Source organism: Curcuma longa, chromosome 14 (genome assembly GCF_044706935.1).
Source record: "Curcuma longa cultivar G26 ecotype Majalengka, Jawa Barat chromosome 14, ITB_CL_G26_1.1, whole genome shotgun sequence".
Taxonomy (NCBI): Eukaryota; Viridiplantae; Streptophyta; class Magnoliopsida; order Zingiberales; family Zingiberaceae; genus Curcuma; species Curcuma longa.
The window spans coordinates 7,109,330-7,134,390 of NC_133874.1; the positions used below are offsets into that span (position 1 = coordinate 7,109,330).

Consider the following 25,061-nt stretch of genomic DNA (forward strand, 5'->3'; position numbering starts at 1 on the left):
ATTTAAAATTCACCAGCGCACCGGATAACCCAACTTTTATTTTTATTTTTTATTATTTTATCATTTTTATTATTTTAATTTGTTAACTCCACTACCGCTTCAATTTCCCAACCTAATATCGTCCAACGCAAGTAAACAAACAGCTCTGTCCCCGTCTTCTGGTCCTCCATCGCTCGCCTGCTGCTCTTCGCATCCATCGTCGCAATCCAACGCCTCTCCTACTCCTTCCCATCCCAAACCCTAATCTCTTCTTCGCCTCCTGTGCCGTAGAGTAGATCCGTCGCGGTAGCCGGCGCACAGGGAAATGCGGGTGGGTGCGGTTATCCTGCCGAGGCAGTTTTTTTTTTCAGCTTGCAGATGTTGTTTCGGTACTGATTTTGGAGATTTGGCAGGGTAGGGAGAGAAGGAGCGCCTGATCTGATGCCCCATTTGCGGCTGGAAGGAGACGGCGCGGGATGTCGTCGGCTCCGACTGCGGGGGCAGTGTTCGAGCGGCATCGTGCCGTAGCACCTAATACTGTATACTCGTCCTCACCATTTTCTGATCTGCGCTCCTTTTTCTGTCAAAAGTTCGTAGTGGATTTTTTTTCTTCCCGTTCGTGTTTTCAGGATTTTTTTTTATAAAAAAAATACATTTGAGCACATTTACTCGCCACTCGTTGCAGTATGTTGAAAGTTTGGATTTACTACTGGACTGATCTAGGAAGCAAGTGAACTTTGTTTGTTGGCTATGCCTCGTGCAATTAGGCCACTGGTTCCAGTTTGATATTACCTGACAGTCCGCCGAAGCCTGACATATTTGTTATGATTATAGATACATTCGCTGGTAGAATGGTCTTTTACTCATGCTTTGCAATTTTTTAAACTTCCAAATGGGTGATTTCTCATCAATGGTTGCACACAGTTAAGAAAGTTCAGAGCCCATGATCCCTGAATAAGAGAGTTACCATTTGGTTATGCCTCCTAAATAAGCTAGTGATAGTGTGATGATGTTTAGCACAGTGAAGATTACGTTCCAAAATGAACTAAGCTCAATAACCACTTGCACTTTGAGATCTACTGATTTATTAAGGTTGGCGTGCTTTATACTTGTTCTTGGAATTGACATTATCTATGAGCTACGGGTGTACCTTTGCTTATCGCACAAATGCCAGTTGGTAAGTACCTCAAAAATTATTAAACAGAGGAGACAATAATATAATACTATTAACTTGAGAATGACAATACTATCACATTGCTAATATTGTGATAATATATTATGTATTACTAATTTAACCTTATTAGTTCTAATACTAACTATCTATGATATATATCGTTAATTATATGGTACATGATGAAAGATAATCTACCTTATTATGATTGAACACAATTTTTTATCTCACATATGAAACTATCTTTTTCCTTAATGTTTTACTTTCATATTATCCAGATCCGATCCAATCAAAATTTAGATTTTTTTTCCCCATCCAATCCTGATACTATACAGATTTTGACAACTACGATTCAAGTACCTAGTAGCAAAAATAGGAAATAACAAAAATGTCCATAAAAATCTAAATGTATGCAAGAAGTAAGCAAAACAATGAAAGCTCCATAATTTGAAAAAGTCTGAAAGCTTGAACATCAAATACATCTCAGAACACATAATGATTCTTCTTAGTACCAGCTTCAATAGGATTTGGAGGCAACAATAAAAGGGAACATTAGCCTGGAAGAGTTGAGCGGGAAATATAGCAGTATGCAAGGATAACTAGATAAAGTAACATAAAGTAGCATATCACATTCATAATCATAAAAATATCATTATGGCTTAGTCATTTTCATCCTTTTTTACTTTATAATTCTTCATTGAGTGAGGGAATTGTGAATTTTTCCTTGCACTCTGACACACATGGAGTTGTATACTACGTATGCTCAAATGTGCATACGATTGCCTTAGCAATTACTGTCCGAAAATGCACATTGACTGACTGAATGTGCTGCTGGCATACTGCTGTAGATGAATCAACTTGAGTTCCATTCTCATCACATATTATTAATATCTCTTTTTTGTGTTCATGGTTATCTCATCTCAAATTATGATTGTTTCACGCTCATCAACTAACTCTAAGATAAACATTAACAGTAAAACACATGCAACCTTCAATTACCACCTTGCAAAAATAATATACATCTACTTTATAGATAAATTATAGAAATAATGACTATTTAGTAAATATTGATGTACAATGGGAGGTTATTTAAGAAGTCAAATAACTTTTGATCCAACTCTAGCAAATAGGAAAAGAACCTAGGTCCTGTCTCAATTTATGATTGTTTCACATCATCAACTAACTGTAAGATAAGCATTAGCAGTAAAGCACATGCAATGCAAAAACAATATATATCTACTTTATAGATGAATTAAAGAAATGGCTTATTTGGTAAAAATATGCATGACCTAAGGAGATTATTCAAGAAGTCAAGTAACTTTTGATTCAACTCAAGCAAATTAGGAAAAGGACAAGTAAAGATTCCTGCTCTTTGATTGTGGTTTCTGATCATGGTGACCTATCCAAATTTTTTACCTTAGACTTCACTAACTGATACACTTGTAACAAAAGACATAAGAGAAGGGGTCTTGACCTTTAATTTGTGTTGACTACAACAAAACAATATTTTAAGGCAGAACCGACAACTTTTAATATATTAGCTGAGAACACTTCATTAGACACGTCTTTAGGTGCCATATTCGAAAAATGAAGATGATGGTCTACTGTCAAAAAATATTCTGGCAGTTGAATGTTTTGGAAACACCATAAAAGAAGCCTTGATACCCTCACCAATTCTAAGAGCAGGCACCATTGATTCCTTTAGTACATATTGAAATTGCACCTCAAAATGCTTACTCGACCTAACCTGGCAACCTATTATTATTTTTCTAGTCCCTCTATCAAATTTGTATCTCTCTCTTAAGGTAACTATCTTGGTAGGTTGGTTGAAATGGCTTTGAAGTTGAACCTTTTCTAATATGTTTTACTATATCCAACTACTTTGTGCATCAGCATTTAATTATTTGAACTACAGTTTGTCATTCTGAAGATTCTAAGCAACTTGGTAATGACTGATGTGCTTGCTGTACTTAATTTATAATTGCCTGGAACTTCATAACTTGACTCAGTGTTATTATTTATTTATTTTTTCCAGTTGCCAATGCAGGTTTTTAAAAGTGGACCATTGTTTATTTCATCTAAAGGTTAGTTTTCTTCTTTTCTAAAAGATTGAGATTATGTTGCATAGAACCAAGTTGATGTTGAGCGAATTCATTATATAAGGACGTCTAACAAGTTTAGCCAGCTAGCTTGTCTTTATCCATGGTATACTATTTGCTTGGACCATAGATGTTAGGCAGCACTCGTGAAGAAAGGTAAGCTGCTGAGAGTCACTGAAATGTTATGAACTTTGTCCATCTACATTTCTGATCCTTGTCCGACAGAAACATCAAGCTCAAACTCTTCTTTGAGTTTTTTTTAATTGCCAACATGTGTCGAGACTTCAATCGAGCTGTCTTCCGCTTTACAACTATTCTCTTGCTCCTTGATTTTCCTTCTTGTTTATTAATGTTGTGAAAGGTTTTAAAATAATTAGTTTAGTCTCATATTATTATTTTCTATCCTGACTTGGTTTGGAGGCTATATATAAAGCATAGGCTGTTATCTTGTTTGTTAAAATCAGTATTGTTATTGGAAGTTCAAAAAACTAAGGTATTGACCTTATTAGATAGGTAGGACTGGAATAAAAAAAAATTAAAAAATTATTTTTTATTAATAAATCTGTTGTCAGATATCTTAATCAATTAATGTAAGTTGTTATTATAAATGATGCTACCTGACTAATAATACATTATGAATATAAAACATTATGAATAGTTGCATATAACAGTTTAGTTTCTTGGTAGCATGATTCTATTCTTTCGTAATAATGTCTTGATTCAATGGCTGAATTAGTAGCACTAATTTGTAAGCTCTCTAACTGCTTATGTGCATATCACAATACACAGGAATTGGTTGGAAATCATGGAAGAGGCGTTGGTTTATACTCACACGGACGTCTCTTGTTTTCTTCAAGAATGATCCTGTATGTCTGATTACTTTTATTTAGAAAGTAAAGACCACTTTTTTTTATGTTCTACTTGTAGTAGCTTTTATCTATAGTTTGTTGTTTATACAGCTAGCTTTTGTTGATGCTTGATAATGTAGTTGTAGAAAAGCCGGGACATCATAGATTAGTGGGATAATATGAGTCGTAGAAATAGATTTACTAAATGTAGATAAAATCACATTTATTTGATCCTCGATGGTCCTTTGAGCAGCACACAGACCTGATTGCAATTTTCTGTTAAGAGGTATTTATCAGAATAAAACCAGAGGATAAATAATTCACAGTGATGCTTCTGCGGGTTTGCATGATGCCATAATGCGCAAACATGCATAGCGGTGCAAAGTTTTAGCAGCTCTGTGAATTTACAAGGGAAAAAGCATGCAATGGGGGTAAATCCTATACTATCTAATCTGAAAAAAATCTAATCGTATTTCAATTATTGTTATAACTCCACATCAATTGGATGTCACATTGCTTCATAAACTTTGAAATACATGCTTATTTCTAGGAATTATGCATGTACTTTGATGAAAGATACATGCACTGGAATGTAACTATAACTTTGCCTTTATAAATTGTTTAAGCACAGCTTATTGTGGTGTTTCTCCATGATGCTTGAAACCTTATGCCACAAAAGAAACAAAAAATATTACCTCAGAATTTGATTGAATGTGGGGTGACAAAATATAAATTTTAGCTTAAGTTGGAGTATATACAGAATATTAATTGACTTGTGGTTGCATTGTAGAGTGCATTACCCCAAAGAGGTGGCGAAGTCAATCTTACTTTGGGTGGTATTGACCTAAATAATTCTGGAAGGTAAACTCCTTTTTTATATTAATTTTAACTATGTTTCTTTCGTAGTTTATCAGCTGCTATTGTGGATATATGTTCTGTTTGATAAAAGTTTTACTTTCAGTGTGGTTGTTAGGGAAGATAAGAAGTTACTAACGGTTTTGTTTCCTGATGGACGTGATGGTCGGGCATTTACCCTTAAGGTGCTTTGCAAACTCTTCATCTCACCTTTGGACAAGTTTTCCTGAGGAATCAATGGTCCACCCTTGTCAAAATTACTTTGGCTGTTTATGGACAATTAATCTCAGCTTTTCTTATGGCTATGCCAGGCAGAATCTTTGGACGATTTAATTGAATGGAAAACAGCTTTGGAGCATGCACTTGCACAAGCTCCAAATGCTGCTCTTGTGATGGGACATAATGGAATTTTTTGTAATGATAATGGGGATACTTTTGAAGGATCATTCCATTATTGTAAGTCCTAGTTATCTTAAGCTCTGATTTTCTTTTACTTAACATAGACTAATAAAGATTGGAATTATTGTACCATCTAATTGTCTAATTTGATTGTTAACTTTTTGAATCATGGGCAGGGAGGGACAAGCGGCCTATCAAATCCTTGGTTGTTGGTAGACCAATTTTGCTCGCCCTTGAAGATATTGATGGGGGGCCATCCTTTCTAGAAAAGGCTTTATGCTTTCTTGAGAAGTTTGGTGAGTCACGAAACAAATATGCCATTTTAGTCTTGGAATACCCTAATACTGCTCTTTTTTTATGGACTTTTTCCGTGTTTGATAGATTTTAATATGCTTGATAATTATTCATGGTGTGGGTGAGCATGCTCATCACCTCTATTCATCCTAAGAAGCTTTGGAGCTGGTATAGAGGCACATAGCAAGTACAAAGTAGTAACATCATGATAGAGTTTTTGTTTGCATGTCCACTTAGATAATTAGACTTAAGGATTTATATTTCATTTTACTCACATTCCTCCTCTGCAAGTCATCCATGTATAGTCATCCCTATACATGGAATGTTCAAACTGTAAAAGAACCAAAAGTTTGGCATCTTATATGAAATCATTTTACCCGTACTTCTGCCCCTTGATTTCTTTTATGAATCATCTAAAGCTTTGTTTGCTTGGAGTGGTGGAGAATGAGAGAAAGAAGAGAAGAGAGGACAGTGATAGAAGCAATGTAACCTTGTCTTCTGCCCAAAGTCATTAGCATGATCCATCCATAGCTTCCTCCCTGCCGAATGCCATAACAACAAAGCTACCAGTCGTTGCCAGTGTGCTCCCATTAGCTATGCTAACATGTGCATGATCTCCCCCTTATCATTATCTGTGATGGAGCTAATAGACCTGTTCCTTATCTTGAATCTCTCATAGATGCCATGCGCATGGAACAATCACCTTGCACATTAGGCACAGCTCCTAATAGGTTCTAGTCTGTAATGCTCTGACAAGAGTGTGTTTCACATCAAGTGATTGTTCGTCCAGGGTCTATGGGAGCAGGATCTTTGTTGTTGATAATAAGCAAAGTTGTTCTCTTATAAGGAGAGACTGCCTTTAGGTCTTGTTTGTTGCAGATTCTTTGGAAGCTTAGAATGGTGTGAACATAGGTTCTATGGCCGAACACCCATGCAAGTGCCCTTCAATGGGGCAGGTATTCATTGGGGTCATGTTGTGTGGTCAGGAGAGCAATTCCCTATTCTCGATCACCATGTTCAGGTTGGTGTCCATCCTAATGAGAGGTATAGCTCTGCCTTTCCTGGTTAGAGATCAACTGTAAGCATGGTAGTCAAGATCAAAATCTTTCATAGAAATGGAAAGAGGTCTATAGATTTGGATTGTATGCTCGAAGTGGAAGATCATAACACCTTACAATTAATTTAAGTATTTTTTTAATTATACTTTCCATTCATAATTTACCATATATTGTATTAACTTTCAATATGTAGTATTACTATGAACATTTTAAACAGCTATTTGCCCAAGGCCTTTATGTTTCAGAATGTTTCCCTTTTTTTTGACTTTATGCATAATGCTCTTGCTTTCCAAACTGAAGCAAGAATAATTCTACCGTATCAGAAGAGTTCTGCCTTTGGATTGAAGGCTGCTCTCTAGTAGTCAGCTAATCAGCTTAAGGAATAAAATTTTCAGGAACAAAGGTGGAAGGAATTTTGCGGCAAGCTGCTGATGTTGAAGAAGTTCATCGAAGAATCCAAGAATATGAGCAAGGTTTGTGTCCTTTCTATTGAATTAGTAATTTTTAGTGGGAACATATAGAAGTTGCATAGGTACATAGGCAATGTGTTTGCTGATCTAGACTTAATCATAACCTGCCATATTATTTTTTATTTTTCAGAAGTATATATATTGTTATTAAGATGAGTTCATTGACACTTTTTCCCAGGAAAGATTGAGTTTGCAGCTGATGAGGATGCCCATATTATTGGTGATTGTGTTAAGGTTCTTTTACATCTCTTTCAGTGACTAGATGACAAACCTCTAATTTTAGAGGTTACTTTGATCAATTACTAATATTCATAGAACTCTGCAGTATGTTCTTCGGGAGCTACCATCATCTCCAGTTCCAGCTTCTTGCTGTACTGCATTGCTGGAAGCTTACAGTATGTCTATATGTTTATATGCATTTTTTTCTCAATGGTGATAATGTGCATATATGCCCTAATTTTGATCAGTACACAAAGAGAACACTTATACAATAGCTGTTGGAATGGTTTTTCAAATTGTTTATATCTCCTCTGTTGAACTAATTTTACAGGGGAAATTGTTGAATCTATTGCATAAAGATTAACTGCAGATATTTATGCATATCGTATCTGGAATCCATCCCACTTTGTAGGGAAAAAACTTAGGCGGTCTACCTACTGAAAAGTAAGAAGAGGCAAAGGAGGAGAGGGGGCGCAGGGGGGGGGGGGGGGGGGTGATAGAAAGGGAGAGGAGACTGTAAAGGACGTCTCTAACACCCATTTCAAATAGTTGGACCCACATAACTTGATGATGATGATGGTGGCCATAAGTTGATGATGATGATGGTGGCATGTCCAGGTATTATTTACTTACAAAAAAAGGATTCAATGCGAAGACATACAAACGGACAGAATAGCTTGCCCATCTGAGTTTCACAAGTATGATCTTTGATCAACATTTGACACGTTGAAATGTTACATGGAGAATCTCACCTTGAGTTCAAGTAAACGATATATTATCAAGGTACTTGCATAATTGAGCAATCTAAGGAGGATTTACTTCCTTATCATGCTAGCAGGAAATGTACTAGTGCTTTTCCGCATTGTAGACAAAATCTAGCTTTAATGATCCCTTCAAGCTCCAATTTGTATGTGTATCTTCACTGACATTTAAAACAATTCTATCTCATTTTCATTCAAATTGCACACTTAGTTTTTGTTGTACCTTGGTCATTTTTAATCCAATCCCATAGTCTGTCCTGCATCTTCTTGGTAGTTGAGCTGCCTAAGCTGATCAATTGAATCCATTTATGGCTGGTGTATTGGGGAACTTGTAATCTCCCGAACCCAAAATTGGTTTGAAAAGGGAAATGCACGTATATTTTCATCACCACAAGCATGGGCTGATATGAAATGGGATGCCATTTTGGGGGCAGTGCAATGACTTACTCGCATCTGATTAATGTTGGCATATTGATGGAAAGGCTTTTGTCTCCTGTTTTAATAGGACTCAGGAACTCTCTATAATCCTGTTAAGAAAAAGGGACATGCAGCTTGGGATTGAGAACATGATCCACAATCGAAGATCATTGATCAATCTATAGTTTAGCAAACTGGTCAGTTGAATTAGTTGAACTTATCTGGGTTTTAATAGTTGATTACAAGGTTAAGGGTTTGATGATTGTTTTTACTTGGTAGTATTGAGTCTTTGATGCTATTGCTAATATTTCTACAAATTCTATCATATAGAGCATTCTTTTCTATGTAATTGAAATGTTGTAATCTGTTTATCATTATCATATACTTTTTTTAATGCAAATTAATCATTTTTATGTTTGAATGAATTGTTTAATTATATATCATTTTCTTTTCTATGATTTCTTTCTCTGTGTTTTTGTGTTGATGTGCCTACCCTTTTCCTATATTTGTAGGATTGACAAACAATGAGGCTCGTGTAAATGCTATGCGCGCTGCTATAACTGAGACATTTCCTGAACCAAATCGTCGATTGTTGCAGAGGTTGATTCTAAACTCATGTGATTATCTAATCTTTTTCTAGTCACACTATAATATTTTGGTGCACCTTGATGCTATGATCTTTTGACCTATTTCTCTTATGAGGTTCATTTAACAGGCTAATACCTTGGTCGCTCTTATAGCTTTTTTTTTTTTTTTCCAGTTTCCTTAATAGCATTGCACTAAAGAACCTCCTGCACTATGATAAATGATCATTTCTGGAATATCCATTAGCTAGTTTAAGATTGAGGATCAATTCTTGTGATGCAAATCATCTTGGATAGCGTTTTTCAGTTTTCTATTTTCTTTTCAAAGAAATATTCCTGAAAATGCATTTTATCTCGTTATTAGAGAAACAAGGGCAATGGAAATAAATAATACTTACGGTTGCGCAAAAGATAATTATATAGGCAAGTCAAATAGTGTAAGAATAAATGATTGAAATAGTGTTTTAAATATTTTAAAAATGTCATTAAGATTACTTTAACTAAATAAAATAAATTACAAAAACAAAGTAATATTAGATTTAGTTTTCAACATTACAATTAATGCTTAATAACTGAATTATTAACTGTAAACATGATACAATAAATTATTGAAATACTGCACAGGCAATTAAATAAAAGTATATTTTTATTATTTTATTATTTTCTTATATGTTATGAAAATATTAAAATATACTTATTCAAATTTACAAATATCATCAACTTTTAAATAAAATTTATTTATTTTTTATCATCTATTCCTTGTGTTCAAACTCTTTATAAAATTGGTTATGATACCAATTGTTAAGTTCCATCTTGGATTAATTTCCTGAATCATAGATGTCACCTAGACCATCTTGTTTTTATGCTTTAACATAGGATGTGATTGCTGAAAAGAGCATTAGATAATGTCTTGATAACAAGATGACATTTAGTATTCCATCTTCTGTGTGTTGGTCAATGCCTTAATTGCTAGTTGTATTTGATTCTTATTCTTTGACTTTTTCTTTATTAGGATTTTGAAAATGATGCATGTCATCTCTTCACATACTGCTGAGAATCGGATGACTCCATCTGCTGTTGCTGCTTGCATGGCCCCTCTTTTACTAAGACCTCTTTTGGCTGGTGAGTGTGATTTGGATGATGATCTCGACTCAAATGGTGACAGTTCTGCTCAGCTCCTAGCAGCAGCAAATGCAGCTAACAATGCTCAGGCCATTATCATAACTCTTTTAGAGGAGTATGAAACCATATTTGATGTATGTTTCGTACCTATTATTGTAAAATTGTTTATGCACGCATTATATTTTCTGTGTTGAAGATCATGGAATCAAGCTACGAACTAACTTGATTTTATATGAACAGAAGTTGTATCTATTTGAGAATCTGATTCAATGCTTATTGATTGGGTCGCCTGGTACTGATCTGATCTGATCACTTGATCCCAATCTTTGCATCAACCATTGATGATAGAGAACATTTCCAATAGTCACCTAATGGTTAGATGAGCAAACAATTGAAGCTGACCTTTTTTACCCTCTTTTCCCCTACGTATATCGGTTTACCATATTCAACACTCTTAACTGGCTCAACTCTATCATGCTTAGTCCTTTTTACTTGCCTTAGCAAAGATTTGGTTGTGAAGGTTAGCAAAATATTCACTGAGAGAAATACTATGTTAAGCTTTTCATATACAGAGTTGATAGTTCAAAAGCACAGTTAGTATGGATGAATAAACAACTCACTTCTATCTCTAACTTTTGAACTCAATGTAAGGTATGAACAATTCAGCTTTGTTTGTCTTCCAGTGAAATATTTTGCTAAATTTTGATAAATTCATAACTTATTGTATAGGCTTATCTGCAACAGCCTTTAGCTTTGACCTCAGTTCCTACTAGCTTGAAGTTCCTTCATTTTATAAATAAATGTCTTCTGTTATCATCTTTTTTTTTTCTTTAATTTGGCTTTTACATATAGTGCATTGTAAGTGACTCAAATGGGAGTGTTACTTGTGATAGGAGAGCACAATATCTTGTAGTATCTAAGCCAACACACACACACACACACACACACACCAATTGTCAATCTAAAAAACATTTGGTTCAGTAGAGACATGCTTCACGGATTATGCTAGTTGCCCTTTAATCTCACATCTTTTTATGATATTCACAATCCAGTTGATCCAATGCCCTAGGTTTGACAAGGATCCATGTAAATGGGGAATATTGTAGGACTCTGTTTTTATGATTCTCATGTTGTATATGAATACTAGTTTTGCGATGCTGATTGTGAGCTTTAATAAAACATGTACCGGAGGTTGCATTAGGTTTTGGAAACCGTCATAGAACTATGTCAACAACTTCATGGACATGAATAATAATCTTATTTGTTGTAAGATTAGGCGATTGTCTGTAACCTTACAAAGAGTCTTATGTAACCCATTTGTTGGGATTCATGACCTGTTCATCTCGTGTGATGGCCTAGGTTACTATGTTCTAGTCTTGATATAACATACATGGTGATTCTATAGTCTTCTCAAATAATTTACTATAATCCTTTTTCTCTGTTTTTTTACCATGGCTAGGAGTGAGAATGACTAACCTTGTGCCACAACATCCTTTAGCTACATTAATTCTTATTCTCTCCACTGTCTACTTTTCCTTCAATCTTGCGCACTATAGCCGCCAGCTTCACTTTACCTGCTTTCTTTATCTGATAAACTATCTCAACTCGGCCAAATTGTTGTTGCCTGTCTATCTCTCTCCACCCTGTGCACTGTGCTAGCTTCTATGTTTACTTGCCAAACTATCTTCCAACTCACCATAACATTGTCAAACATTTTTAGGTTCTGTAATTTTGATCCTTGAAGGTTAAAATTTTGTCATGAAGTTTTGTACAGATTCTATATTTTTTCATAGTTCATCATTTCTCACTCTTAGTTATTCTTAAGGTCTGTTGATGTTCTTTTTCTCCATAATCATAACCATTGGCTCATCCATGTTTTCATTTACTGTTTTAGGCAAATTGTATATCATCATATTCTTGCAATGGAAAAAATCCATATACGTACATATTTGTTTTTCTAGTCATTGTTTTTACACTTCTGTGGCTCCAAACAGGGTCTGTTTAGTTACAGAAATCATAGGAAATTAGATCTTTTCTTTTCTTTTGACTTAATGTATCTCACTAACCCATATTTGTATATCATCTTATATGTAATTAGCATTTACCTTTACAGGATGGTAATTTGCAGGGATGCTCACTGTCTTCTGATTCTCAGATTGGAGACACTGGCAGTGAAGAATCTACAGTTGATGTGAATGCAGATATTAAAGATAATGGTTATCATGATGCAGAAAATGATGCAGAACCAGAAATGGAAAGTGATAATGATGAGCGGGTGCTCAGTGGAAAACTGAGTGGAAGCAGTGGATACACTGGCAGTGATCTTTATGACTACAAGGTATGTTCTCATTTTTATGGTGGCAGTCTAGTACTTTTATTTCTATATTGTGTATATTATTTACTTTTAAGTTTTAACAAAGGATTGATTTGTTTATACTGTATTTTAGGTGTTTGCTGTAAACATGGAATGTTAGCTTTTTGAAAATATTTCCAAATTTCAAAAGATGTTTGTCTGCAATATCTGTTTTAATGAAGGTTTGCTATACCAAGATTAAAGAACTCTGTCTGAGTATCTTGGTTCAGATTGTTAATTTCAAGCTAATTACGATACTTTTTCTTTTTATCAATGCTCATGTTCCTAATGTCTGCCAATAAGTGATAACTGCTCTAGTTTAGGATTTCTTTTCAATTAGTCTATTTCATTAGGCTACATGACAAAAAAGAACAGATCCTTCAGAGAATAGAAATCCAGGTCAATCTGTGTGAGTTGCATTAGATTTGACTATTTCTAGTTCTTTAACAGATGTATTGTTATTCTAGTTCAGATCTTGATCTTTAATATGGATATATTGTTGAACCTTGCATGGAATTTACCCTCGTATTGTGAATAATCTTGATGATGTTATTATATCAATGCATTCAACTCAACTTCGATTTTATTGTGAAGTGTTTTTTTTTAAATTTCCTAGTCTTGCTTCATTAATGGTTATATCATGCTTTCATCTCTGTCACTACTGACTGGTCCTATCCAGTTTGGGATCCAATACTATACTGATGTCATTGAAAAGCAGGTCTTTGCTGGTGACGATACAGATATGGAGTCTCCTCCTGAGAATCAGGCTTCAGCTACGAAACCTGAGTTGCTTATGGGGTCTAGAACTCACTATGGCGAGCAAGTTTCCTCAATCAAAGGTACACAGAACCCACTGATTGAGAAGGATTCCTCTGATGCCTTACCTACACAAGAGTCTCCCTTGTTAATGGGAGAGATTCTATCTTCCCTACATCAAGGAACTTCTTTTCATACTCATGCAACTGAATATAGTGCTGAGAGATACTCGAGTAAAGTGAACGGATCGCACACGCAAATGAAGCAGAGTAATTTTTGGGGTCGCAACAATGTAAGTTGCTTTAAGTTAATCTGTTTGCTTGATGACAGTTAATTGTATATAATGAGGATAAAAAATAGTTTATAAAAATTCAGTTTTTGTATTATGTTTCTACTAGTGAATGCATTTTGTGAGTTACTTTTATTTGATGATTTAGAATGGGACATTATCTTTGTTCATAGGCTAATCAAAACATGCTGTGTTTTTCTGTTGCATATTTCACCATTCCTGTGTAACTTATGAAAATTGTTTTTTTTTGTCGATGTATTTGATAATGATCATGCTATTAAACTTTTATATATTTTGTATAAATGAGTGTATTAGATAATCTATTTATTAATTTGACTAATTTCAGGTCAGAAAGAATCAGCCACTTGAACAAGTTGATTCTTCTGGTGAAGAAGAGTAAGTTATGGAGCTTTAAGAGTATGCAACATAATATTATACATATGACACTATTTTTCAGAATTCTTGCGTCGTTACTTATAACTTGAGGCTTTTCGTTGCTCAATCATTATTATCCCTTTTGGGATGAATCATCAGGATGAAATTCTTTGAATATAGTATGTGACTTATTATGTCCATGTCTCAACAACTTGTGTGTGATTTTTTTATCCCACACACAAATGGCAAATTTCTTTGATATTATGCTGTGATTCAATTCGTACCTTCATTTTAAATTCATAGCATCTGTATAGTCTTCGATTTTACGTTATAGCAGAGGGACAGATGGATACAAATATAGTTTAGTACCCTATGAACTGTGCCGCTAAGAGTATCATTATAGTGATCAATGGATGGCAAATTTTGACAGTTCTGGTTGATCAAGGTCTCCAATGTTATGTTTCTAGCACCATAAGCTTGGCTCCTAATTTTTTTTTCTGCTAGCTGCTAGTTCATATGCCAGTCCATTATGACTATCTAATGGCATTCTCATTAAAATGTCTCACTTGGTGGGGGAGATCCATGCAGCTAATGTCAAAAGCTGAAACGCAATACTATATAGCATACCCTGAGTTTGTTGATTGTTGTGATGTTGGATTTTGAGTTTCTTTTTCCTTTTTTTCCTGAAAAAGTTCAATTGTTTGAGTTGTTCTTTTCTTTTATGGCTGAATAGACTCCAATATCTGGTAAAATTTTGCCTTGAGTTGTCACAGCAAATTTTCGCTGCTAATTAGAATCTAATTTTGCTAGACTTGCTATTCAGAGGCTTGAGATCACAAAGAATGACCTTCAGATAAGAATAGCCAAAGAGGTCTGATTGGTAACTCTTTCAAGACAGTTGGCGGCTAGTGATAATTTTAAACTATACTCTAAAACAATCTTTAATTCTCTTTAGGCGAAAGGCAATGCTATTCTGCAAGCAAGCTTGGAAAGAAGGAAGCAGGCTTTGCATGAGCGTCGTTTAGCTCTGGAGCAAGATGTATACATTTTTCATTTCTCAATAAACCATATATCTGAATGATCTTCATGGCATGCAGCCTCTTGCTTACTCTTTTATCAGTTTTCTTTACTTTGTTCTGGCTGGAACTTCTACATTAAATTAGATCATGGATTTTGTTTCTTATAGTGTAATTTTTTTCATCCTCAGTGGCATATATTGTTCCCTTCCATCGCTATTGGAACTCTTCGATGTTAGTTGACATAAACCTACAAGATGAATTATCTTTATCTTTACTGTAATGAACAGGCATAGGTTATGCTATCGCATTCCTCACATTATATAATTCCTCTAATGTTTATCCCAGCATCAACCGAAGGATGTCATTCTTCAAATTTTCTCAATATGCTATCACTTGCTTGATCTGCATGATGGTATTTATCTCTCAATTTTTTAGTCTACATCATTCCCTTCCTTTTGAAATCTTAGTTTGAGCTATTTAATGGAATTGATTCATGAATCAGATTATTGTTGCATCAAACTAATATAGCTTTACCTGAACAATAAGTCTTTTAAAAACTATATGATCATTATGTAACACACGAGGTACTCACCAACATCAAGTTATTATCCAATTTGACCAATATCCTATACTATCGGTCTCATGGATTTGTCACATGGTGGAATTTGACTCCAAGGTGAAGAGCTTCCTGGTCAGTTACTCTCCTGGGATTGTTCTGCATCGAGCATGCTTAACTATGGAGTGCTTACAAAGAGCTTAGTCAATTTCACTAAAAAGCGTCTCATGTTTGAGAACACACATTTATTTCATTTAAGACATTTCACACCAATGACCCAGCTACATTTTCTCCACTTCAATGTGTGTTCCAATATGTTCCTGTGCTTCAAGTCTTAGAACCCTGCTATGAGCTGCACCCTTGTTCGAGCTCTCAGTGATGACTCCCAGTCCTCATCATATGGAGAAAATATTTGTGACTGGGAAGAAAAGTAAGAAAAATGGTTATGTTGGTAGAAAGCTATGATAGTGCCTGTAAATGATAAATTGGAAAATTCATCTAAGCTCTCAGAGCTCTAGAGATAGAGTATAAACAATAAACAAATGGAGGAGCCCTTGATCATCAGTCAAACATATGAATATAGAACTAAAGATAAGAATCAAGTGCACTCTCTATTTTGGAAGAATTAATTATTATTGTTGTTGGTGGTGGTGTAACTGGTGTTTTGATTATTCCTAAAAACATATGCTAAAGTCAATTTTATACTTGCTTAAAAATCACTTAATCTACTTATTGGCTTGTCCTGTCAACAAGTTAACAATTTCTTCTACTTTTCAATGCTGCTTAGCATAAGATCATTTAGCCTGATGTTTTAGCTTATTAGTAAGGTATACCTTTTGCATACCTTCTTGTACTGATGTTTATAAGTATGTCATTACCATACAATTTCATTTTGGCAATTCTTGGTACTGTTACATGTAATGTGAAAAAGAAATACTTAACCACAATGGATAATCTTCCTATTCTAGTCATTAAATAGGTGTTTGGTGCTGACTAGTTCCCTGTTCTTAAAACAGATCATTTGAACATTGAAATAACTGTGTAAGTTAAGCCTCGGAAGCTATATGTAATCTTTAGGAAATATGCATTTGAAACAATGATAAAACATTAATGTATACTGATTAAACATTGATTTTATTTCAAGGACTTGGACAGGTTGGTGTTGCAGAAATCCTAGTTTATATTTTGTTTAGAACTCTCAACTTCAAATAAGTCAATTTCCTCTATTTTTCCAGCACAATGCTGCTTAAGTTCTCGGTAACTCAAGGAAGATTATCTTTTTAATGTATATAATTTTCCATTAGGTATCAAGACTACAAGAGCAGTTGCAGGCTGAGAGAGATCTTAGAGCTGCTTTGGAGGTTGGTTTGAGCATGTCTTCTGGACAGTTTTCTAGCTCACGTGCGATTGATTCTAAGGTCTGCTTGCTGTGTTCTTAATTTACCCCTTATTTAAGTGAATATATCAAATTCTTAAACACGTTTCACTTTCTACGAAGACAAGGGCAGAACTTGAGGAGATTGCTCTTGCTGAAGCAGATGTTGCTAGATTGAAGCAGAAAGTTGCAGAGCTCCATCTCCAACTCAACCAACAAAGCCAAAACAACTATGGATCAGCCCCTTGTGATAGATATTTGCACCTTCCATCTCATCTCACTCAACAGTAAGTGTCCTTTTAAAATGTTTCCAAATAAACTTTATTTGACTATGAACTCTCTGCAATAAACTTCTTTTGTCGGGACACTAAAATCGTGTGTTGACCAAATGCTGCTTATCCGTCCTTGATGTCTTTTACTATGTTACGTCATCCTACTATGTTAGGTCAGGTAACTTTTTTTTTTCTTCCCATATAGCGTGGTGATATGAAACGCAAACTTACCAATAACCAAGTCTGATTCAAGGTGAAGCAGTGTTTCGTATGAGGGTGGGAAAGGCACTGTGGAACAAAATGGATGAAGGGAAAGAAACAGAGGCAGAGAAGGAAATTGTTCATCTGTTTGTGTTTCCTTGGAAGGATAAAGAACCTGATTTCTTTCCTACTCCATCTCCTTGGGAGCAAAATAAAGAGGAAATGATTCTTTAGTTTATGAAATTGAATGTTTAAAAAACCTAAAGAAATTAAAAATAAGATGAACAGAAAAGTTATTTTTGAATTTTTTTCCTGTTCAAGTTAGCAGCATGGAATCCAACTTGGTGCTCGACCAATTTGAACAGAAGTCATTTTGCTCAAAACTGGAGGAGTGTTTCCCTTGTCGTTTCTTTTCTTCAATCCATTTCATTCATTTTCTCCAAAGTAAAATGGGGTAAAAGGTGGTGTCCTCCCGTACTTCCTATCCCCTTTTCTCTTCCTTCCCTCATAGGAAACATGGTCTAAAGGAGGCTGATGATAGCCCCATAGATGTAGAATTTCAATTACCTGTTTAAGTTCTTGTTCACTAGACTACCAAGTTCCCTTCAACTTTCTGTTTCAAAAAGTTCTTTACATGTGATATCTATATATTCCTTGTATTGCTACTGCATTTATGTGAACTTATTGCAGGAAGATTGTCCAACAAGATTTCGATATGAGCCTTGCCTTTTGTAATCATGAAAAGAAACAACTAAGTGAGGTATGCTTAATCAATTGTCTATGCATACAAAAGGAAATTTTCATAGTAGCCGTTAAATTACAGTTAGAATATTTTAAAACGTCAAGTGCTGCCATCCAGTTTACGATATCAATCATTTTATTGCGAAGCAATGCACTAATTCTGTATAATTTTTCTCCTCCATAAATAAATAACTCTTGTATTATATTTATTTAAAGGGATATATATGCAGCAAATTACTATCAGAAAGTACATGTTCACAAGAGAACATAGAAACATGTGGCTGCTGCATTGGACATCTCGTTATTTTTTTGGTGTTTTACATGAATAGCCAGTTTCTTATCGAATTGCAGGAAAGCTCATCAGCAACAGATTGGAGGAGAGCAATGCCAAAAGAACCTCCATATACTGGTTCCAAGCTACCTTCGAGGAAGCATTCTGCCGATAAAATTAGTCTGAACGATTTGAGAGGCTCGGAGATTGAAGCATCAACCAGCATGTCATCACAAGTCAAGCCAGCTATCGTGGAGAACTCACCGAAGATCGCTGAGGTAAGTGAAGTGCTTTTAAACTTTCCGTTCGTCTGGTCCACTAAATATCTCTAGTAGATACTTGAGGAAATCCACCATCAGGCTGCAGAGTATCCTCGGCAGCTAGCAGGGGCTTCTTCTACGCTGGCAGAATTGACAACCCGACTTGATTTCTTCAAAGAGAGGAGATCACAACTAATGGAACAGCTCCATAGTCTCGATCTAAGCCACGGACCGTCCTCTCAAGGTATACCGCACAAATCCTCCCCATGGAATTGATCCCAGATGAGGCGTCGACAACCACTGCTTGTACATCCGCAATCCATGGAATCTACTTTAAGGCTTCCTTCATTTGTAACTTGTTCTGGTTAAGTGTGCATCATTTGGTGTTTACTTCTGCAGGAATGTAAATTTTGTTCGGTTTCTTGTACTTCTCCATGTGGTGGTAGTATATTTTCATCAATAATGGTCTTTTCTTGTGCTGGCTTGCCTTCAGCTATTTGTTCTCAAAACAAGATACAATTATAATCTCTTGATCTCGAAATATGCTCATCTTTCTTCCATTTGGTTTCATCAAGTTGTGAAAGAGATCAAAAACCTTTTGCTTCGTCAATAATTCATTTGGATCAAACTTTATTTGTTACAAGTTCTTGGGATCATACTGTTACTAGCACAATCTATCTCAGCTTCTTTGAACTTGTGAGTGAAAAGATTGTATCAAATCTTATTTCTTAGTTTTCTTTCAATCCAACATGTATATTTTGTGAAGTGTTGGAATTTCCATCTCATATCGTTTGTGGAAAAAGGAATTATAGTGGTTCCATGGAAGTTTTTCACTGATCATTAGATAAATCGGTAGTGTGTCATAGTTAGGATTTCATTCATGGATATCTAATTAACTGTAGAAGTATTTTGCGATTGCAACTAACTTCAGAAGCCGTTGATTTAGTTTGTTGCTTGATAGTAAAAAAGTAAAACGAGAGAGAGGAGGAACTGGAACAGGTAGAAGTATGATGTTCTACAAAAACCATGAAATACTTGAGAAAAATTTAAGATAAGATAATAACGTAATTTATATTAAACTTGCAGTAAACCAAAATGAAAAAAAATTATGGACACTAAACTATTAGCCTAATTTAAAATATAATAATTCTGTTAAATCAATTCAAAGAATATTAAAATAAATATGTAAATATAAGTAAGAGAAGAAAGTATTTACAATAAAAGATTTGATTTCAAAGGAATGACTAAACTATAGAAATAATAGATTTAGAACTAAATTTCAACATCAGAGTGGCGCAGCGGAAGCGTGGTGGGCCCATAACCCACAGGTCCGAGGATCGAAACCTCGCTCTGATAAACTTTTTGATATTATTTTCTAGAAACAATATTATAAATTATATATCAGTAAAAGTTAAACATAATCCGGCTGGTGCAGCGGAAGAGTGGTGGGCCATAATCCAGAAGTCGGAGGTTCGAAACCTTGCTCTGATATGTTTATTTTTAGTGTTTTTAGGACAAAATATTTTCTATTTTATATAAAAATTATCATCATCAATATTTTTTATCATATATCTACAACAAACATGTTTGATTCCCATTCAAAAATCTACTTTAAAATATTTTGAAGAAATATATGAACAAACATTTTGAACAAATTTATACTGCAAATTGATATTTACGTTCACTAGTGAATAAATAGGTGATATATGAATATTTTTATCAATTTATTTATTTATTTTTTAAAAATGGCATATATGTATTGAATTCATATGAAATTGGAAGTACAGGCAACATGTTTGTTAAAAATAACACATCAAAACTTCATACTAGACTTAACAATCAATCCAAACAGGAGGAATTCAAGAAGCTTAAAGATGAATAAGATTCATCGTTGCAACTCCTTAAGATGCTAGTCGAGATCCAACTACAATGACACAAACACATACACATTCGTTAACTTAGTTCATACGACTAAGCTACACTAAAACCATCCAGTTCGACTTGCGCGACTGCATTGTTGATCGCGTCGATCACATCCATCTTCCCTCTGCTCACTGCTTCATCCATTGGAGTCCTCTCGTGGCTGATCGGCGAAAAAGAATCGAGCACACTCAGGATTAGAAAAGATAAGTTGGTTTTGTAGCAGTTCAATTTCAATCTAAAGACATCACGACTCATTTACCTGTTCAGCAAACTCACAGTGGCGCCTGCCTGGATCAAGAGTTTAACCACCTGGAGATTTTTGTAGATTAGAAAATCTCGACAATCGTAGCGATATAACAAACCACAAATAGTTGAGACATCTCCAGCTTAATGACGACTATGACGATAAGAAAATGGCAAATTCACCACCTCTACATGCCCATTCAAGCAAGCCCAGTGAAGGGGTGAGTTCTTTTCCAAGTTCAGAGCATTCACTTCCTGCATCATGAAGATATCATTCGAAAGGTAACTAGAAAGATATTCAAGAAATGGTAAATAAAATTATAGCTAATAAAATCTTAACAAAAGTGGGCATTCTATTTTTGAGATGGTTAAAGGCAACAAGAATAATTAACAATGATTAGTTTAGTGACTCACTGCTGTATTCCGAATAAGATACTCGACGATTTCAAGATGCCCGTTGGCAGCAGCCATATGAAGAGCTGAAAGTGTGATTTAAAAATAAATCAAATCGTTGCATCAGAAACAAAGCGAAATTGTTAAAGATAAATATAAATCATGTTAGTTTGCTGAATGGGAACGAGTAATTTCGAAACAACTTTGAGAATGATTATGGGAATTTGAACTCAGAGTGCCAAATGCCCCAAGTAAATATACCAAAGTTTGCAGAATTTGCAAATCCAACTCGGGCTCAGCTATAACCAGACCAAGATTTGCCGAGAAATTGTAGGTTGAGATGAGAATTGCCAAGAGCTGTTAAAGGGATGGATCAGTTGATCTCCTTAATATGTTTTCCTGTGTGTACAGCTCCAGCCCCCAAGAACAAATTATTGATTTTTTAGAAAAAAAATGAAAAAGGATAAAGAGAATTTTTAGTGCAAGTAGAAAGAGATTCATGCTCATTCCTGACTATCCTTATCGCTGCAAAGAACCGACCTCAAATTATCAGTATATATAATGGTTCGAGCCATCAAGGGCTGATCCTCGGTCTACTAATTACCTTAGTGTATTGAATTCAACTAAATCATGTCTACCCCCAGTCACAGTTAAAAAAATACCAGTTTTCTTAATATGAATCGACGAACACCAATCAAATAAGATATACAAAAACAGAAAGAAATGGAATGTATCATATTTAAAAACAGAATAATTGTATGTAACCCAACTTTGAGAATAACTACCTGTTCTTCCTTGAGAATCACAGGAATTCGGAGAAATCCCCGAAGAAAGAATGCTTACTAAATCTTCCAAGTCATCATATCTAGCAGCCTGAAAAAAAACAATTGCTTAGTGGATAAGCTTATCACTGATTTTTATAGGTTCAGTCAGGTACTAATAATAACAAACATTGATAGAGCATATCTTGAATAATATCTAGTGCATCAAAATTGCTTAAACAGAAGTTAAAACTGCAATCTCTACTGTCAAGAGGAAATGAAAGTCAAAAAACAAAGAGAACAGAAAATGTCTATGTACTATTCATAGGTTTACTATTTTGTTAAATTAAAATTCGTTCCCCCTCAAGTGGGAGGGCGACCACTAATTTGAGGTTTGAGCCCTCATCCCTCACTTGTTACTACCAGACTGACTGTCCCTCAGAAGTGGGTGTAGGAGTGCTGACGACTTTCCCAATTTGGTTCCTCCACACCCTTCCAGTAAGACAGAACAGTAGTTAGACTATCGTGAGTGGTATAGAAGTTAAGACTGCCACCTCTCTACAGTCAGGAAGAAATGAGAATTAAACAACTTCAAAGAGAATTATGAGAAAGAAAATGTCTGATTCTAGGTATCATTCATAAGTTTACTATTTTGTTTTAAGTTCATATTTTGTTCTTCGAGGAAACAAGCATTATGGACAGCAACCATTACAAAAAGGTAATTTAGAGAAGGTAATACAAAGCATCACAGATTTTTACCAACTGCCAAGGGCATGATATCCTTGGTGTCATATAATTCTTTTTTGGTCTTTGACCACAACATATCGTCACACCGTCACACCACATTGGATGCAAGAAATTCCACGTCCGGGTGAGAGAAACAAAGTTAAGCCCCTCCTAATAATGTGGTTTTACAGATTTGAACCCCTCAACCTTCAGTGGAAAAAAGCTCCGGATCTAGCTTGCTTACCAATAGAACAAAGAAATGTTAGTGGTGCCCTATAATCTTAGTGTATTGATGAACACAAACAATGAATTCTAACGTCTAGCTTGGTTCTGCTCTAAGGTATACTGAGCTGAACAATCAATTTGGATGATGCAAGTTTAGGGCAAGATAAGAAACAAGTGCAAATGTATTAGATATATATTGAACAACTTATCAAGTCATCATTTAGTAATTTTATTGAGAAATCAGTTGAAGTCTGGATTCAGGATGATGACAATCAATCAGTTGAAGTCTGGTGGCTCAAAGAATATATGGTACATAGGCCTAAATGAGTTCAAAACAGAAAAATATCCTTAAAAAATGAGCATTGATTCATTGGATAACTCAACTCAGAACGAGATTAAATGGACTGTAAACTGGCAGTGAAAGGTTGGACAAATCATACACATGGCACTGGTATATTGTCTCTTATGGATGTCATGACTCACAACATATCACAAATGATTTGAATGACCGAAATAGATAAGATAGTAGAAATTAACAGTATATAGAGCAGTACCATGCCACATGGACTAATTTGCTATGCAGCCAGACTAATATCTATAAATCATTATGTAATAGTCCTTTGCATAAAATATTAGGCTATATTTCTCGGTTTCATTTCTAAGTTTTACTGACCTAGCAAACTGATATAAGCTTTCAAGTTGGCTGTCTTTGGCCACTATAAACTATTTACTGTAACAACTACCCACTTAACAGGAACTAGTATCTTCACCAAACCAATTCCAAGGATATTGACTGCTATAATCTCATAACAGCAAGCATATAAACACATTGGAATGAATCAACAGTTTCATGTCGTTCTAAACTGGAACAGTTGTCTATCCTAAAACTGTTAAGGGTATTCATTCAAAAAGTTAAACACAAAAGGGTTACACTCTTATCCATCCAAGTCATTCTGTCTTACCTTTATAATTGGCAATGGATACAAATAGTGATGTGGAAAAAAAAAATGTGATAGCAATTTCCTTTTCAGAATTTATATGTTCTAACTAATGACTAACTGAAGAAAAAAAGATGCAACTTCAAGAAAAATGGAGCGATGATGCCAGCAAAAAAGCGAATAGACAATCAATGAAAGAATCTTACAAGGATATCTGTATTGTTCTTAATTTAATTTAGTGTGTATGTAATTTTCTCAAAGAAACACATACGATCTATTTTCTCACAAGATCATTATAAAGTAAAGGTGAGACTTGTCAGTGAATCAATTACAAAGACTTCCCCATTGATCTTGTTAGCGATCAACTCCATTCTCTAATCCAACAAATATGATTTATATTTCAGCCACCAAACCTAAATGATCCAAGATATGATAACATCATAAAGAATAAGATTGCAGGCAAAGAGAACTCTGCTTGAAGGCCATTTATTTACCAATCCCAGAAACAATTCAGACAAATTACATCCACAATGCCCAATTCGACAGTAAAGCACTAAATCTACTGCACGGGGCCATGCTTCCTACCTTGAATGAGATTAAAAGTACAGATATTTGTGAATTTTGTAGATATATAGTTCAGATAGAATTGAACTTTCAATTGATCCCGGAACTTGGGATCTCGTGGATGAAGATATGGTATCTGCAGATCCCATTGAATTCGATTGACCCGTTGAATTTGATGAACAACCGGATTCTGATAGAGATCAGATCGATTTTTCAGAAGAATAGATTCTGATTCTATTGTATGGTCTCTAATCAAAGAAATACAGGTTTAAAACTGGCGCGCGACAGAGAAGCATACGACAAAGATGGCGATCGCGATGAGATGGGAGAGTGAAAGAGAAGAGAGGGGAAGCACCTCGAGCAAGGCGTCGACTTGGTCGGCAGCCGCCTGGGCGGACGCGTCAGCGGCAATCTCCGTCGCCGTGCCCATCGATCCCTTGCGTTGCAGACCGAAGAATCAGGTGCCGCCGCTACTCTGCGGCGGTGGACGTCGAAGGGATTGCGATTGCGGCGCCGGCGCACACGGAATAAGGTTCTCTCGCCC

At 35.2% G+C, this 25,061-nt stretch overlaps 2 protein-coding genes across 8 annotated transcripts; one reads left to right on the forward strand and one right to left on the reverse strand.

Annotated features, from left to right (window-relative positions):
- The first annotated feature begins 133 nt into the window (after window positions 1-133).
- Window positions 134-19,234, forward strand: LOC141845057 (rho GTPase-activating protein 7-like). Of its 7 annotated transcripts, none has more exons than XM_074733076.1 (23): window positions 134-310; window positions 393-518; window positions 3,186-3,234; window positions 4,039-4,115; window positions 4,888-4,958; window positions 5,059-5,137; window positions 5,264-5,408; window positions 5,528-5,647; window positions 7,099-7,176; window positions 7,352-7,407; window positions 7,499-7,568; window positions 9,083-9,170; window positions 10,167-10,410; window positions 12,390-12,614; window positions 13,348-13,677; window positions 14,021-14,070; window positions 14,860-14,920; window positions 15,005-15,088; window positions 16,929-17,042; window positions 17,123-17,286; window positions 18,163-18,232; window positions 18,565-18,762; window positions 18,844-19,234. In XM_074733076.1, exons 2-23 carry the CDS (start codon window positions 456-458, stop codon window positions 19,018-19,020), a joined length of 2,613 nt encoding a protein of 870 aa, XP_074589177.1. In that variant the 5' UTR covers window positions 134-310; window positions 393-455; the 3' UTR covers window positions 19,021-19,234. The 7 variants fall into 7 exon arrangements, with proteins under 7 accessions (XP_074589177.1, XP_074589181.1, XP_074589182.1 ...); XM_074733080.1 differs by having other exon boundaries at window positions 12,405-12,614; XM_074733081.1 differs by having other exon boundaries at window positions 12,432-12,614.
- Window positions 19,235-20,526: 1,292 nt separating this feature from the next.
- On the reverse strand, window positions 20,527-25,054 carry LOC141845480 (uncharacterized). The gene is made up of 6 exons (XM_074733535.1): window positions 24,873-25,054; window positions 22,089-22,176; window positions 21,325-21,389; window positions 21,097-21,165; window positions 20,927-20,976; window positions 20,527-20,827 (listed from the first exon to the last, which is right to left on the reverse strand). The coding sequence occupies exons 1-6, from the start codon at window positions 24,945-24,947 to the stop codon at window positions 20,716-20,718; spliced, it is 459 nt and encodes a 152-aa protein (XP_074589636.1). The 5' UTR covers window positions 24,948-25,054; the 3' UTR covers window positions 20,527-20,715.
- Between the last annotated feature and the right edge of the window lie 7 nt (window positions 25,055-25,061).

Coding starts and splice junctions, on each gene's coding strand:
- LOC141845480 (XM_074733535.1), bottom strand. CDS start 24,947: ATGGGCACGGCGACGGAGATTGCCGCTGACGCGTCCGCCCAGGCGGCT. Junction 21,390..22,088: donor TGATTCTCAAGGAAGAACAG/GTAGTTATTCTC, acceptor TCACACTTTCAG/CTCTTCATATGGCTGCTGCC. Junction 21,166..21,324: donor ATCTTATTCGGAATACAGCA/GTGAGTCACTAA, acceptor TTCATGATGCAG/GAAGTGAATGCTCTGAACTT.
- LOC141845057 (XM_074733076.1), top strand. CDS start 456: ATGTCGTCGGCTCCGACTGCGGGGGCAGTGTTCGAGCGGCATCGTGCC. Junction 4,116..4,887: donor TTTTCTTCAAGAATGATCCT/GTATGTCTGATT, acceptor GTTGCATTGTAG/AGTGCATTACCCCAAAGAGG. Junction 14,071..14,859: donor GATTCTTCTGGTGAAGAAGA/GTAAGTTATGGA, acceptor TAATTTTGCTAG/ACTTGCTATTCAGAGGCTTG.